This window comes from Salmo salar, chromosome ssa25, assembly GCF_905237065.1.
Source record: "Salmo salar chromosome ssa25, Ssal_v3.1, whole genome shotgun sequence".
Taxonomy (NCBI): Eukaryota; Metazoa; Chordata; class Actinopteri; order Salmoniformes; family Salmonidae; genus Salmo; species Salmo salar.
In genome coordinates, this window is record NC_059466.1 from 14,165,608 (window position 1) to 14,181,534 (window position 15,927).

Consider the following 15,927-nt stretch of genomic DNA (forward strand, 5'->3'; position numbering starts at 1 on the left):
GAGATCTGCAATGTTTTCCGTTCTTACATATTGTCTTCAGACATTTGGCCAAACAACATCTCATTTGAGCTCTTTCGTAGGGAAAATATCTGGTATGCTTACCTATGAAGCCCATCATATGTGGTGGTTTCAATATAGTCGTAGCGGCTGTCGACCCAGTAGACCCGCTTGGCATCAATATCGAGTGTGATCCCTGCTGGCCAGCCCAATTTAGTCCTGATGATCCCATAGCGATTGGTACCATCCATGTATGCCCGCTCCAAACCTGGCTCTCCATTCACAGAGTCCCAGTCTGAGAAGAACAGGAACCTGTGAAGAAATGTATTTTGGTTTAGTTAGGTACAGGTTACCAGTACAGTAGGCTGCTGTGTACTGGATGCAATATAGAACATTGGTAAACTAGATTTCAAGCAGCGAAGTTATTCATCCCTCTAGCTATAAAATGACCTGGTAGTCTTAAACAAATCTACTTTGAAACAAAAGTATACACCTCACACACATGGTTATGGGCTTAAAAAAGAAGACACCTGTAGCATGGCAGATATAGTGTTGAAATGTATTACATTTTGAGTTTGCATCTCAATATTACACTTTATGTACAGTTGAAGTCGGAAGTTTACATACACTTTGCAAAAGTTTACAAAACTCGTTTTTCAACCAATTCACACATTTCTTGTTAACAAACTATAGTTTTGGCAAGTCGGTTAGGACATCTACTTTGTGCATGACACAAGTAATTTTTCCAACAATTGTTTACAGACAGATTATCTCACTGTATCACAATTCCAGTGGGTCAGAAGACTGTGCCTTTATTAAACAGCTTGGAAAATTCCAGAAAATGATGTCATGGCTTCAAAAGCTTCTGATAGGCTAATTGACATCATTTCAGTCAATTGGAGGTGTACCTGTGGATGTAGTTCAAGGCCTACCTTCAAACTCAGTGCCTCTTTGCTTGACATCATGAGAAAATCAAAAGAAATCAGCCAAGACTTCAGAAAAAAATGAAGACCTCCACAAGTCTGGTTCATCCTTGGGAGCAATTTCCAAACTCCTGAAGGTACCACGTTCATCTGTACAAACAATAGTACGCAAGTATAAACACCATGGGACCACGCAGCCGTCATACTGCTCAGGTAGGAGACGTGTTCTGTCTCCTAGAGATGAACGTACTTTGGTGCGAAAAGTGCAAATCAATCCCAGAACAACAGCAAAGGACCATGTGAAGATGCTGGAGGAACAGGTACAAAAGTATCTATATCCACAGTAAAACGATTCCTATATCGACATAACCTGAAAGGCTGCTCAGCAAGGAAGAAGCCACTGCTCCAAAACCGCCATAAAAAAGCCAGACTACGGTTTGCAACTGCACATGGGGACAAAGGGTAGGCTTGCAAGCCGAAGAACACCATCCCAACCGCTAAGCACTGGGGTGACAGCATCATGTTATGGGGGTGCTTTGCTGCAGGAGGGACTGGTGCACTTCACAAAATAGATGTCATCATGAGGAAAGAAAAGGATGTGGATATATTGAAGCAACATCTCAAGACATCAGTCAGGAAATTAAAGCTTGGTCACAAATGGGTCTTCCAAATGGACAATGACCACAAGCATACTTTCAAAGTTGTGGCAAAATGGCTTAAGGACAACAAAGTCAAGTTATTGAAGTGTCCATCACAAAGCCTGACCTCAATCCCACAGAAAATTTGTGGGCAGAACTGAAAAAGCGTGTGCGAGCAAGGAGGCCTACAAACCTGACCAGCTCTGTCAGGAGGAATGGGCCAAAATTCAACCAATTTATTGTGGGAAGCTTGTGGAAGGCTACCCGAAATGTTTAACCCAAGTTAAACAATTTAAAGCCAATGCTACCAAATACTAATTGAGTGTATGTAAACTTCTGACCCAGCGGGAATGTGATGAAAGAAATAAAAGCTGAAATAAATCATTCTCTCTACTATTATTCTGACATTTCGCATTCTTAAAATAAAGTGGTGATCTTAACTGATCTAAAACAGGGACTTTTTACTCAGATTAAACGTTAGGAATTGTGAAAAACTGAGTTTAAATGTATTTGGCTAAAGTGTACGTAAACTTCCGACTTCAACTGTATATCACAGAAAAGTGAAATATAACAAAACTGCTGGACATAGAAACACAGGATTTTCGGTGGCTTCAAAAAAAAATGTTTATTAATTATGAAATTACGAAAAATATTACTAACATTCCACACATGAGGCCACTAGGTCATTTGACTGCAGGAAAGGGCTACCAGAAGGTGAGACATAAGCAGATTTCCTTTTTTAATTGAGTCTGAAACACATACTGTACATCCTCTACTGTCTTTGTCTCTGGGTCTACAGGTGGGCCAGCCCTAAATCCCACCGAGGTAGAACAAGTGTCTACATTTAGTATCACTTCCTAATTTACCTGGAGCCACTTGGCTCAGTCTCCCCTCTCGAACAGTACTATTGGATTACAATGAGGCTCATCACTTTTAATACTGCTCACTAATCCCCCAGGACAATCTTCTAATCTCTCACCCTTATTACTTCCTACCGGTGCAGCATGAGAGAGAGATGGCGAGAGAGAGGGATGGAGGGATGGAGGATGGGGAGGTCCCCTCTACTCACCCCACAGTTGGGTCCAGAGCCAGCCCTCTGGGGTTTCCCAGATTCTCTGCGATCAGCGTCACCCGGTTATTCCCGTCAAAATCCACCATGTCAATCCGGTTGACGCTTGACTCCACCATATACAGTTTATTGTTCACCCAGTCCACGGCCAGGTTCTCAGGGTAGTCAACTGATACATTTAAAACCACCTGCATATTGGAACCGTCCATATCCACCGAAAATACCTACCCACAAAAGAAAGGATTGTTTTTAAGAGATTAGCCCTTTTGGTGGTTATGGCTCCAGAAAGACATGGAGATAGAAAAAAAGAGGCATTCCGAGAAACAGGGATGGGATATGTCACCACAATACCCATGAAATTAGAAGGAAATTACTATCATTAAGTCTGAGTTTTGGTTGCTTGTCTGGCTTCCATCTTGTCTGTCCAGTAGCATTCTAGTAGCAAATCTGGCATTACTCATCTCGTATGTATATACTGTTTTCTATACTATTCAACGGTATCTCATTCACTTAATAATGTTTACATATCATACATTACTGAGCACGTATGTATATACTGTTTTCTATACTATTCTACGGTATCTCATTCACTTAATAATGTTTACATATCATACATTACTCATCTCGTATGTATATACTGTTTTCTAATTCATTCCTACTTAGATTTGTGTGTATTGGGTATATATTGTGTAAAAATCTGAGAAGAATCTAACCAGGAAGTGAGAATTCCGGTGCTTGTAGTCCTTTCAAGTCATTGCCAATGGAACACACAGTGAGTTAGGGTTCATTAGATGTCAACAGTCTTTAGAAAGTTGTTTGAGGCGTCTATGATGAACAGAGACCGAACAAGAAGGTTGGGAAGTTGTAGACCCATCAGTTCATTGGCGCGCGTTCATGTGAGAAGCGACCTGTGTTCCAAAACGTTTTTCAAGACACAGGAACCGTCCGGTTGGAATATTACTGAAGTTTCACGTTCAAAAGGCCCTAAAGATTGATGCTTTACAACGTTTGACATGTTTGAACGAACGTAAATAGATATTTGTTTTACTTTTCTTTTCGGCGCGATTTCTACATTTGGAGTAGCTGAACTGAACGCGCGAACAGCAAGGAGCTATTTGGACATAAATTATGGAGTTTATCGAACAAAACAACATTTATTGTGGACCTGGGATTCCTGGAAGTGCCTTCTGATGAAGATCATCAGAGGTAAGGGAATATTTCTAATGCAATTTATGATTTTAGATGACTCCAAAATGGCGGCTATCTGTATTGCTTAGTGTATTTTTCTGAGCGCAGTACTCAGATTATTGCAAAGTGTGCTTTCCCAGTAAAGTTATTTTGAAATCTTTCACAGCGTTAGCATAAAGGAGATGTTCATCTATAATTCTTTGAATGACAGTTTAATATTTTATCAACGTTTATGACGAGTATTTTTGTAAATTGTAGCGCTGCTTCACCGGCAGTATTGGAGGCAAAATATTTTCTGAACGTCACGCGCCGATGTAAAATGCTGTTTTTAGATATAAATATGAAGTTGATCGAACAAAAAAATGCATGTATTGTGTAACATGATGTCATAGGAGTGTCATCTGATGAAGATCGTCAAAGGTTAGTGCTGCATTTAGCTGTGTTTTGGGTATTTGTGATGCATGCTAGTTGCTTGGAAATGGCTGTGTGGTTATTTGTGTCTATGTACTCTCCTAACATAATCTAATGTTTTGCTTTCGCTGTAAAGCCTTTTAGAAATCGAACAACGTGGTTCGATTCAGGAGAAGTGTATCTATAAAATCGTGTAAAATAGTCCTATCTTTGAGAACATTGAATTATGACATTTTGTGGTTTTAAATTTGGCGCTCTGATTTTTCACTGGCTGTTGAATAGTGTGGGACGATTTCGTCCCACCTCCCCTAGAGAGGTTACCAAACAGATCACCGACCATTTCGAATCCCTCCGTACCTTCTCCGCTATGCAATCTGATTTCCGAGCTGGTCATGGGTGCACCTCAGCCACGCTCAAGGTCCGAAACGATATCATAACCGCCATCGATAGAAGACAATACTGTGCAGCCATCTTCATCGACCTGGCCAAGGCTTTCAACTCAAATCACCGCATTCTTATCAGCAGACTCAACAGCCTTGGTTTCTCAAATGACTGCCTCGCCTGGTTCACCAACAGCCTTGTACACTCAGATAGAATTCAGTCTGTCAAATCGGAGAGCCTGTTGTCCGGACCTCTGGAAGTCTCCACTCCTTCTGTGGCCTCCAACTGCTCTTAAATGCAAGTAAAACTAAATGCATACAGGGTTCAATTCTCGGGCCGACTCTTTTCTCTGTTTACATCAATGATGTCGCTCTTGCTGCTGGTGATTCTCTGATCCACCTCTACGCAGACGACACCATTCTGTATACTTCTGGCCCTTCTTTGGACACTGTGTTAACCTCTTGGCGTTCCCCTAGGATAGGGGGCGCTAAAGCGATTTTTGAAAAAAATTTGTGCCCATTTTAAACGGCCTCCTACTCAAACTCAGAAGCTAGGATATGCATATAATTAACACTTGTGGATAGAAAACACCCTAAAGTTTCTAAAACTGTTTGAATGGTGTCTGTGAGTATAACAGAACTAATATGGCAGTCAAAACCCCGAGACAGATGGAAACAGGAAGTGGAATTCTGAATTGCGAACTCAACTTCATCACGTTGCCTATTAATCACACCGTGAGCTATGGTTCATTGAGCACTTCCTATTGCTTCCACTAGATGTCCCCAGTCTTCACAAATTGGTTTGAGCCTTCTACTGTTAAAATTGAAGGAATGAGACGCTGTGGAACGTGGTCACACGGAGAGGGCCATCACCATTATGACGCCGGCGCCCCTGGTTACCCTCCCCTTTCGAAACGTTTTGAAACACAATGCAATCGTCCCCCTCGAATCTTATTGGCTCTCTTGTTGAAAAACGCCCTGAAGATTTATGTTATACAATGTTTGACATGTTTGAACGAAACTAAATGGGGAAAAAATGCATTTTCTCTAAATGGCTGTCCCGTGGCCGACGAAGCATTTGGATCAGCCTTCAGACGCACTAACAAGAACAAGCTCTTGGAACATAAAGGAGTCATTTTTTCGAACGAAAATACATTTGTTGTGGACCTGGGATTCCTGGAAATGCTTTCTGATGAAGACAACCAAAGGTAAGTGATTATTGACAATAGTATACAAGACTAGATGTGATATGCGATTGTTCCAAGATGGTTAGCCTATTGCTATTGCTAGCCTATTGTTCTGAGTATCGCATCCCCTTTTATCGCAAAGTGTGATTACCCAGTAAAGTTATTTTTAAATCTGGCATTACAGGTGCTTTCAAGAGATATTCATCTATAAATCTTAGAATGACAATATTACATTTAAAAAAAAATTCGAATAGTAATTTAGTAAATTGTAGCTCTGTTTCATCGGATGCATTTGAGGGAAAATAGTTAGTCAACGTTACGCACCGATGTAAAATGCTGTTTTTATATATAAATATGAACTTTATCGAACAAAAGAATGCATGTATTGTGTAACATGATGTCCTAGGTGTGTCATCTGATGAAGATTGTCAAAGGTTAGTGCTGCATTTAGCTGTTTTTTGGTTATTTGTGATGCATGTGGTTGGTCGGAAAATGGCTATGTGGCTACTTTTACGATATACTCCTCTAACATAATCTAATGTTTTGCTTTTGCTGTAAAGCCTTTTTGAAATCGGACAACGTGGTTCGATTCAGGAGAGGTGTATCTATAAAACGATATAATTAGGAAAAAAAAAAGAAAAAAAAATATTATTAAATTGTGTTATGCTAATGGCGATATGATTTTTCGCTGGATGTCGGGACGGAGGCCGCACAGGGGTTAACAAACCTCCAGACAAGCTTCAATGCCATACAACACTCCTTCTGTGGCCTCCAACGGCTCTTAAATGCAAGTAAAACTAAATGCATGCTCTTCAACCGATCGCTGCCCGCAACCGCCTGCCCGTCTAGCATCACTACTCTGGACGGTTCTGACTTAGAATATGTGGACAACTACAAATACCTAGGTGTCTGGTTAGACTGTAAACTCTCTTTCCAGACTCACATTAAGCATCTCCAATCTAAAATTAAATCTAGAATTGGCTTCCTATTTCACAACAAAGCATCCTTCACTCATGCTGCCAAACATACCCTCGTAAAACTGACTATCCCACCGATCCTCGACTTCGGCGATGTCATTTACAAAATAGCCTCCAACACTCTACTCAGCAAATTGGATGTAGTCTATCACAGTGCCATCTGTTTTGTCACAAAGCCACATATACTACCCACCATACGACCTGTATGCTCTCGTTGGCTGGCCCTCGCTTCATATTCATCGCCAAACCCACTGGCTCCAGGTCATCTATAAGTGTTTGCTAGGTAAAGTCCCGCCTTATCTCAGCTCACTGGTCACCATAGCAGCACCCACCCGTAGCACGCGCTCCAGCTGGTATATTTCACTGGTCATCCCCAAAGCCAACTCCTCCTTTGGTCGCCTTTCTTTACAGTTCTCTGCTGCCAATGACTGGAACGAATTGCAAAAATCACTGAAACTGGAGACTCATATCTCCCTCACTAACTTTAAGCATCAGCTTTCAGAGCAGCTTACCGATCATTGCACCGATCATTGCACCGATCATTGGACCCCAGTATCTCTACTTGCACATTCATATTCTGCACATCTATCACTCTAGTCTTTAATTGCTAAATTGTAATTATTTTGCCACTATGGCCTATTTATTGCCTTACCTCCCTAATCTTACTACATTTGCACACATTGTATATAGACTTTTCTGTTGTGTTATTGACTGTATGTTTGTTTATCCCATGTGTAACTCTGTGTTGTTTGTGTCACACTGCTTTGCTTTATCTTGGCCAGGTCGCAGTTGGAAATGGGAACTTGTTCTCAACTGGCCTACCTGGTTAAATAAAGGTTAAATAAAATAAAAATATAATCCTGCACTGTTGGAGCTAGAAGCACATGCATTTTGCTACACCTGCAATAACATCTGGTAATTACATGTTTTAATTTAACTAGTAGGCAAGTCAGTTAAGAACAAATTCTTATTTACGATGACAGCCTAGGAACATTGGGTTAACTGCCTTGTTCAGGAGCAGAATAACAGATTTTTACCTTGTCAGCTCAGGGATTTGATCTAGCAACCTTTCGGTTACTGGGCCAACGCTCTAACCACTAGGTTACCTGCCGCCCCTAATCACGTGTATGTGACAAATTACATTTGATTTGATTGATTTGATTTTGTGCAACAGGAAGCCTAGTGGTGAGTGGTGCCGGTCAGGTATTATTCTGAAACCTTTACCCTACCGATTCAAAGATGGCACCAGTTTCTCAGGCTTGGAGCCTTGGCACCAAGGAAAGGATAGTGCTCTTTACAGCTCTGGCTCGTTTGAAATGAGATCCAGACGTCTAGAAAACAGGATTTTCACCTGACCTGTTTAAAGAGAAACTGAAGATGTGGAAGTAGCCTGCTAGTTTAACCTCCCCAGTATGTTCACATGCCCTGTTTGTGGTCCCCCCCACTTTAAATCAGCTGTCATTCTGCCATGGAGGTAGCTGATCTACACAGATACCCCGCTCCTGGTACGTTCCTGCTTTTCAGCCTCATGGCTGGGGTTCAAACCATACAGAAGCCAAGAGACCGAACAAAGCCCTTTGAGCTGGCCAAAGAATGCATGTAACAGGGTGGACATGGAGATAAAAAATACTGCACGATCACTTTGAAAATAAGAAAGTTTGAAAAAAGTACACAGAGGTATGTAAACATTGTACAAGTATATCAGACAGTATCAGTTTTCCTGATTAGATATTTTTCTACTTCCCCTTCATTATGACCCAGTCATTTTGAAGCCATCAGGTCTGCCATTTGTACAGTATTAACAGTGGTATCTTAAGAGATCTGTCAAAGTATTCCCTCTCCTTTGAGGGGGGGCAGGTTCCTGTACAACTCAAGCATTTCCTCAAACAATGTCTTTCTATCTTGTGGACTGTAACTATGGTCTACTGTACAGGTAATTCTAGTGATGCACTGATTCCTTTAACAGGGCCAGAGGAAACCATTCATGATGGGGATTGGATCAAGTATTTGAGAATTCAAAGACCAGTATTACCTTGTTCTGAATAGTATCTGTCCAAAAGACTCTTTTGAGGTGGAAGTGGAAGTCCACCCCGACAACGACACCTCTGTTCCGGGAATGGACCAGGGTGCGTGAGCTGTGCCCATGAATGTCACCAATCAGCAGGTCTCGGCCGTTGGAGAAGATCAGCGAGGGTACTCCAGCTACAGTAGACAAGGCAATCAGTAAGACAACAATATCAGACATTTCATCATCTCTGGTTAGAAACATGTATTTTTTTACTTTACCCAAATGATGAGTCATGATTTTACACAGAAGTGGAAGAGATAGTGAATAAAAAAACTATACATTTTAGTCAGTCAGCTTTGATACCTGATTCAAATCTAAATCTATGGTAGAACCTTTTTTATTTTCATTTAATCCATTTAATGTCATTTTTAGGAACCCATATGGCCAAGATAATTTGATCTGTATTACTAACAAAGAAAGTATCTCCTTGCTGCTAGCCTCATGATCAAAGGCAGAGGGGTCTGTCTCTTGGTCAATAGTAATTCACTGGTCCACAGAAGCAAACGACTGGCTAAAACAACACTCGGTGCGCAACAATGCACCAGAAAGCAGAGCAGGCTGGCAGGGGCTGGCAGATAGGAGGCTGGGCTGAGGGGCTGAAGGCTTTGGGCCTGGAGGAATGGGTTTGATATGTTGAAGTATATTGAAGCTCAACCATGGCCACTCACTTGAGATGTTAGCGCTGCAGTATCGGTGCTGCTCTAGGAAATAGCCCTCTCGACAGCTGCAGCGATGGGTTCCCATCCTGTCTTCACAGAGCTGATCGCAGACGCCCCACATTGTACAGTCATCAAAGTCTTCACCCAAGAATAAAATGATAAAAAACTGAATGAGTCAAAAGCACACATCCCATATTCTACCTCCAGTAGCCTGAGTTTCCAGTTCTTTCCATGTCAATGAGTGAATGTATCAGTATTCACCGATACAAGAGCGGCTGTTGTTATTGTTGACAATGTATCCAGGAGGACATGAGCAGGTTCCTCCCTCGGGGGACGCATGACAGCGATGCTCACAGCTCAGCGAGGCACACCTCCAGATACCTGACAACCACAGACAGACGCACATTACTCCCAATGGCACTTTTCAAAATACAGGTTAGTGTGTGTGTGTGTGTGTGTGTGTGTGTGTGTGTGTGTGTGTGTGTGTGTGTGTGTGTGTGTGTGTGTGTGTGTGTGTGTGTGTGTGTGTGTGTGTGTGTCATGCGTGTGTATGTTAAACTAGTTGTATTGTTACTGACTGCAGTTGCGTCCAGCAGTGGTGCTGGTCTCATCCTCTCCATCTGGACATTGGGCTGTCCCATCACACAGTTGGTCCATGGGGATACACAGGCCCGAGGACGGACAGGGCCATTCTCCAGGATAGCACTCACGTGGTATGGCATCTACAGAGAATACAAAGTTATCTTCACTGCCTTTGACCACACCAGAGACAATAGAGAGCAAAAACAGGCGGGAACCACAGCACAGGAGTTGTACACATGCCACATTTGTGCTTTGCGAAAACAGCAACAGTGTGTGAGGAATGTACTGAAGACAGGAGACTTATCTTCATAAGAATTCACAGGCTGAACTCAAGGGCACTGTGACTCAAACTTCATTGTCTAGGAAAACACTGGGGGGGGGGTATCAAGAGGGTCACGTGGGGGCTCGGAAGGTTCTGCTGCCCATCCTCTAAAAACACACTCTTCAGAGCAGTGTGGAGGAATTCTAAAGCTCTTTGGAGGGCTGAGCCATCTTGTGCCACAAAGAGGCATTTGAATACCACACTTCAAGGTGCACAAGCATAGCGCCTAGCCGATACCAACCATGGAGACCAGAGGTGAATCAGGTTCATACACAACAGCGTTTCTCACTCATTAAAGTGTGCTTCCACTGAACCTGCGTACTGTTTCCTTTTCATGCCTCTATGTCCAATATTAGAAATGTGTCAAGGGAGATTTGACCAAAGGAACAAGCATGAGGAAGGGGAGGTGGAACTGTGTAGCATCCATACCACAGCCTTTCTCATCTGCATTGTCTTCACAGTCGTCTTCTCCATCACAAAGCCAGACTTGGTGAATACAGCGACCACTGGGGCAAGTGAAGTAGCTCCCTCTGCAAGCGGGATAGGCTACATGGAGGGAGGGAGGGAGAGAGAGAGAGAGAGAGAGAGAGAGAGAGAGAGAGAGAGAGAGAGAGAGAGAGAGAGAGAGAGAGAGAGAGAGAGAGAGAGAGAGAGAGAGAACATAGAAAAGGTCAGATTAAGTCCAGGTTAGGGGGAGAATCTATCTGGGGAGTTAAGATAAGAGCTGCAGACTCAAGGTTTTCAGATAGCAGATATGGTGCAAGGAGGGTAGAGGTACGCACTGCAGTTCTGTTCGTCACTCCTGTCTCCACAGTCGTCGTCATGGTCGCAGACGTAGCGTTGAGGGACACACTCTCCGTTGCCACATTGGAACAGGCCACTGCTGCAGTGCTGTGCTGTATAAAGGAGACACAAAACCCCTTCAGCGACTGACTGTATGTATAAGTTCTTCATCTCAACCTTGCTGCTCAGGTAGAGGGTCTGGCTGAATGCGTGATCATGCGTCACGGCCAGAAGTAGACACTTACTGCAGTTGGACTCGTCTGACCCGTCACGGCAGTCCACGACCTGGTCACAGCGCTGAGTCTGGTTATAACAGGCACCATTGGCACACCTCAGTTCTGTACACTCAGGGTAGTCTGAGAAGGAAATGAACATGCCAGAACAGGCCAATCATACTAGACTGACATAGAACAAACCCATCTGTGGAATGTTCAAGGAATATAAGGAATCAGCATCAATTCCCAAAACAAATAATTTGTTCAAAGAGGTGTATAACCCGTTCCCCTGTCAAACGTCAAATGTCTCTAGTAGTCTTAAACATGTCTCAAATGTCAAACGTCAAATGTTTTAAATGTCAGTAGTCTTAAACATTCCTATATAAAGTTCTCATGTACTCAAGCATTAATGAACTTCTTAGGGCTAGGCCCCTTTTTTCTCAATTTCCGCCTGAATGACGTGCCCAAAGTAAACTGCCTGTAGCTCAGGCCCTGAGGCCAGGATATGCATATAATTGGTACCATTGGAAAGAAATCACTTTGAAGTTTGTAGAAATGTTAAAATAATGGAGGAGAATATAACACAATAGATATGGTAGGAGAAAATCCTATTGTAAAATAGCTCCCTTGATGCAATTCCTATGGCTTCCACAGGGTGTCAGCAGTCTATGTTCAAGGTTTCAGGCTTGTAACTTCAAAAACGAATAAGAAATAACCGTTTTTGTAAGAGGACACAGTCTTAGAAATCTGTGTTTTTGCGCGCCATGAGGAAGTTGCGCACCTGCTAAAATCAGTTTCCTATTGAACATACTTCTTTCTGAAAGAAATATTATAGTTTGATTACATTTTAGGGTGTCTGAGGAGTAAATAGAAACGTATTTTGACTTGTTGAAACAAAGTGTAAGGGTAGATTTTCGGATTCCTTTCTCTGCAAATTGAACGACTGGATTACTCAAATCGATGGCGCCAACTAAACAGACTTTTTGGGATATAAAAAAGGATTTTATCTAACAAAACAACACTACACGTTAAAGCTGGGACTCTTTGGATGACAAATCAAAGGAAGATTTTCAAAAAATAAGTGAATATTTAATCTTTATATGTGAATGTATGAAACCTGTGCTGGTGGAAAAATATTTTGATGTGCGGCGCCGCCCTCAAACAATCGCATAGCATGTTTTCGCTGTAATAGCTACTGTAAATTGGACAGTGCAGTTAGATTAACAAGAATTTAAGCTTTCAGACGATATAAGACGACCTAAATGTTTAAAATCCATAATAACTATTAGAATTTATTTGAATTACGCGCCCTCCAGTTTCACCGGAAGTTGTCCCGCTAGCGGGACACCGATCCTTAAAAAGTTTTACACCCTTGCAATTAGCCAAATGTTTCAGTCCGCTGCTAGCAGATCATTATCTTAGCAGCTCTAACCCCCTTTTAATATCATTAACAGTAGAAGGGCCCACCCCAATTGAACTACCTGGTTACATGTGAAATATACCCTTGGCTGCTCCCCCATGAAGTCATGGTGGCAATTTACCTCTGAAATATAAAGCTTTGTACGGAATTATGTACAGTCGCAAACAAGAAAAAATGCTAAAAGCTAATGGGAGGATAAAAACACTTACGGTAAGTTTTCTATTTACACCACAAACAGTCTTGGCATTTTTTCTGACCAAAGTGTGAGTCTAACATGTCTGCACAATAATGGCAGCTAACTTCAGCTTGACTAATCCACCAAGGAATCTGCAATCAACCTCTGACAACAAGAAGCATATTGTGGCCATTCTGTCAGTCAGCGAGCCTATTCATTTTACAAATTGATTAAAATGCCAGAGGAGCCTGAGGCAAGAAGGTAAGTAAGCCACACTGGAGGACTTACGGCAGTCTGTCTCATCAGCCCCGTCGGAGCAGTCGGTCAGCCGGTCACACCTGTACTCCCCTGGGATGCAGCCCCCATTGGTGCAGCTGAACTGTTCACTGGAGCATCTCCTACCAGCTGCAGCGAGATTGAGGAGCAACTTAACCACAAGTGCAACAGTTCTCTACATCTTAATTGCCTTTGTCATAGAGTCCTGTGTTTACATTCGTGACATCTGTCACATTGGTGAAAATTCTAAATGAAATATTTTGTACACTGTATGGTCTACTCAGTAATTGTGTATTGACTCCCTCTTTTGTAAAGTCACTCAAACACTGGAAATGACTCTCATCACGTTACATGGGCTAAGGAGACACACAGCACATCCCATTTTAGTTTCCATACTCTCAGCAACACCAGTCAATATGTACAGTCAGGTCCATAAATATTTGGACATTGACTAAGTTATTATTATTAAAGCTATCTACCACAGCATATTGGAGTTGAAATTAAATAATGAATATGAGCTGAAAGCACAGAATTTCAGGGGATTTACATCCAAATTGGGTGAACGGTGTAGGAATTACAGCGCTTTTAATATGTCCCTTTTTAAGGGACCAAAAGACAATTGGCTGCTCAGCTGTTTCATGGCCAGGTCTGTGTGATTCCCTCATTAGTTCATTTACAAGTAAACAGATAAAAGGTCTAGAGTTCATTTCAAGTGTGGCATTTGGAATCTGTTGCTGTTAACCCTCAATATGAAGTCCAAAGAGCTGTCACTGCCAGTGAAGCAAGCCATCATTAGGCTGAAAAATCAAAACAAACCCATCAGAGAAATAGCAAAACCATTAGGTGTGGCCAAATCAACTATTTGGTACATTCTTAAAAAGAAAGAACGCACTGGTGAGCTCAGGAACACCAAAAGGCCTGGAAGACCATGGAAAACAACTGTGGTGGATGACAGAATAATTATTTCCTTGGTGAAGAAAAACCCCTTCACAACAGTTGGCCAGATCAAGAACACCCTCCAGGAGGTAGGCGTATCTGTGTCAAAGTCAACAATCAAATGAAGACTTCACCAGAGTAAATACAGAGGGTTTACCACAAGATGTAAATCATTGCTAAGCCTCAAAAACAGGAAGACCAGATTAGAGTTTCCCATAAAACATCTAAAAAAGCCTGTACAGTTCTGGAACATGGACAGATGAGGACAGATGAGACAAAGATCAACTTGTACCAGAATGATGGGTAGAGAAGTGTATGGAGAAGGGAAGGAACTGCTCATGATCCGAAGAATACCACTTCATCTGTGAAGCATGGTGGAGGTAGTGTTATGGCGTGGGCATGTATGGCTGCCACTGAAACTGGTTCCCTTGTATTTATTGATGATGTGACTGCTGACAAAAACAGCAGGATGAATTCTGAAGTGTTAAGGGCTATATTATCTGCTCAGATTCAGCCAAATGCTTCAAAACTCGCTTCACAATGCAGATGGACAATGACCCGAAGCATACTACGAAAGCAACCCAATACTTTTTTATTAAGGCAAAGAAGAGAATTTTCTGCAATGGCCAAGTCAATCACCTGACCTGAATCCATTTGAGCATGCATTTCACTTGCTGAAGGCAAACCTGAATGCAAAATGCCCAAAGAACAAGCAGGAACTGAAGACAGCTGCAGTAAAGGCTTGGCAAAGCATCACCAGGGAAGAAACCCAGGATCTGGTGATGACTATGGATTCCAGACTTCTGGCAGTCATTGACTGCAAAGGATTTGCAACCAAGTATTAAAACTCCTAATTTAATTTATGATTATGTTAGTTTGTCCAATTACTTTTGAGCCCCTAAAATTAGAGGGCTATGGAATTCCTACACGGTTTGTACAACAATTTTGACAAAACCCTTGATTGTTTTCCATTAAAATCCATTGTGGTGGTGTACAGAGCCAAAATAATGCAAATTGTGTTCAAATACTTATGAACCTGAAGGTCTAAGTAAGACAATGCCAGGTGATTCTTACACAAGATAAGAAGAAGCAATGCTTTAACAGCCAAACGTGAGTACATTTGATAAATCCTGATGAAATGAAGAAGGTAATAATGCAGCGCAGTCCAAATGAGAGGTTACTCAAGGCAGTCGGTTTCATCAGAGTTGTCTACATAATTTCACGTTCCCATCACAATGCCAGTCCTGTGGGACGCATCGGCCAGTCCCATACCGGAACTGCCCCGTCTCACAACCTTCATACAGGAGACATTATTACTACTAAAGTTCTCTTCATTCCATATTTTGGACCAAACTTTTTTGTAATACCTTCAGTCCCCAGGTGCATAACTCTCCATTCTCTTAATCAGTTGATCATGATCATGAGTATTTTTTAATTAGGTAAGAAATGTGAAATCATTTCCGCTCTTATTTTCCCTCTCTACTATTTCCCATGAGTAATTGGAACTCTTTGCGTCTCTTATCAAAACATCTAAACAGTGTTAAGTGTGTTTGGTAATGTCTCTTATTGATGAAGCATGCTGGTAACAGCATTGAGATGGTCTGGAGATGAGCGTGCCAGCCATCCTCCAGACAGTTATACAACCCTCAGCACACTCATCCCAAGCCTCCTTTTGATGTTCTCACTGAGTGGCATCTGAGAAGATAAGGTACCACCACTCT

At 42.0% G+C, this 15,927-nt stretch overlaps 1 protein-coding gene across 8 annotated transcripts in view; it reads right to left on the reverse strand.

Moving 5' to 3' along the window:
• LOC106586206 (low-density lipoprotein receptor-related protein 2) overlaps nt 1–15,927 on the reverse strand; it is a 63,773-nt gene that overhangs the window by 41,511 nt on the left and 6,335 nt on the right. For all 8 annotated transcript variants that reach the window (XM_045707402.1, XM_014173223.2, XM_045707399.1 and 5 more), the window contains exons 2-11: nt 13,283–13,399; nt 11,430–11,540; nt 11,184–11,297; nt 10,831–10,947; nt 10,076–10,219; nt 9,759–9,878; nt 9,507–9,635; nt 8,803–8,972; nt 2,628–2,851; nt 103–309 (exon numbers count right to left, since the gene is read on the reverse strand). In XM_045707402.1, the coding sequence (XP_045563358.1) occupies nt 103–309; nt 2,628–2,851; nt 8,803–8,972; nt 9,507–9,635; nt 9,759–9,878; nt 10,076–10,219; nt 10,831–10,947; nt 11,184–11,297; nt 11,430–11,540; nt 13,283–13,399 (1,453 nt within the window). The remainder of the gene's footprint in view (nt 1–102; nt 310–2,627; nt 2,852–8,802; nt 8,973–9,506; nt 9,636–9,758; nt 9,879–10,075; nt 10,220–10,830; nt 10,948–11,183; nt 11,298–11,429; nt 11,541–13,282; nt 13,400–15,927) is intronic.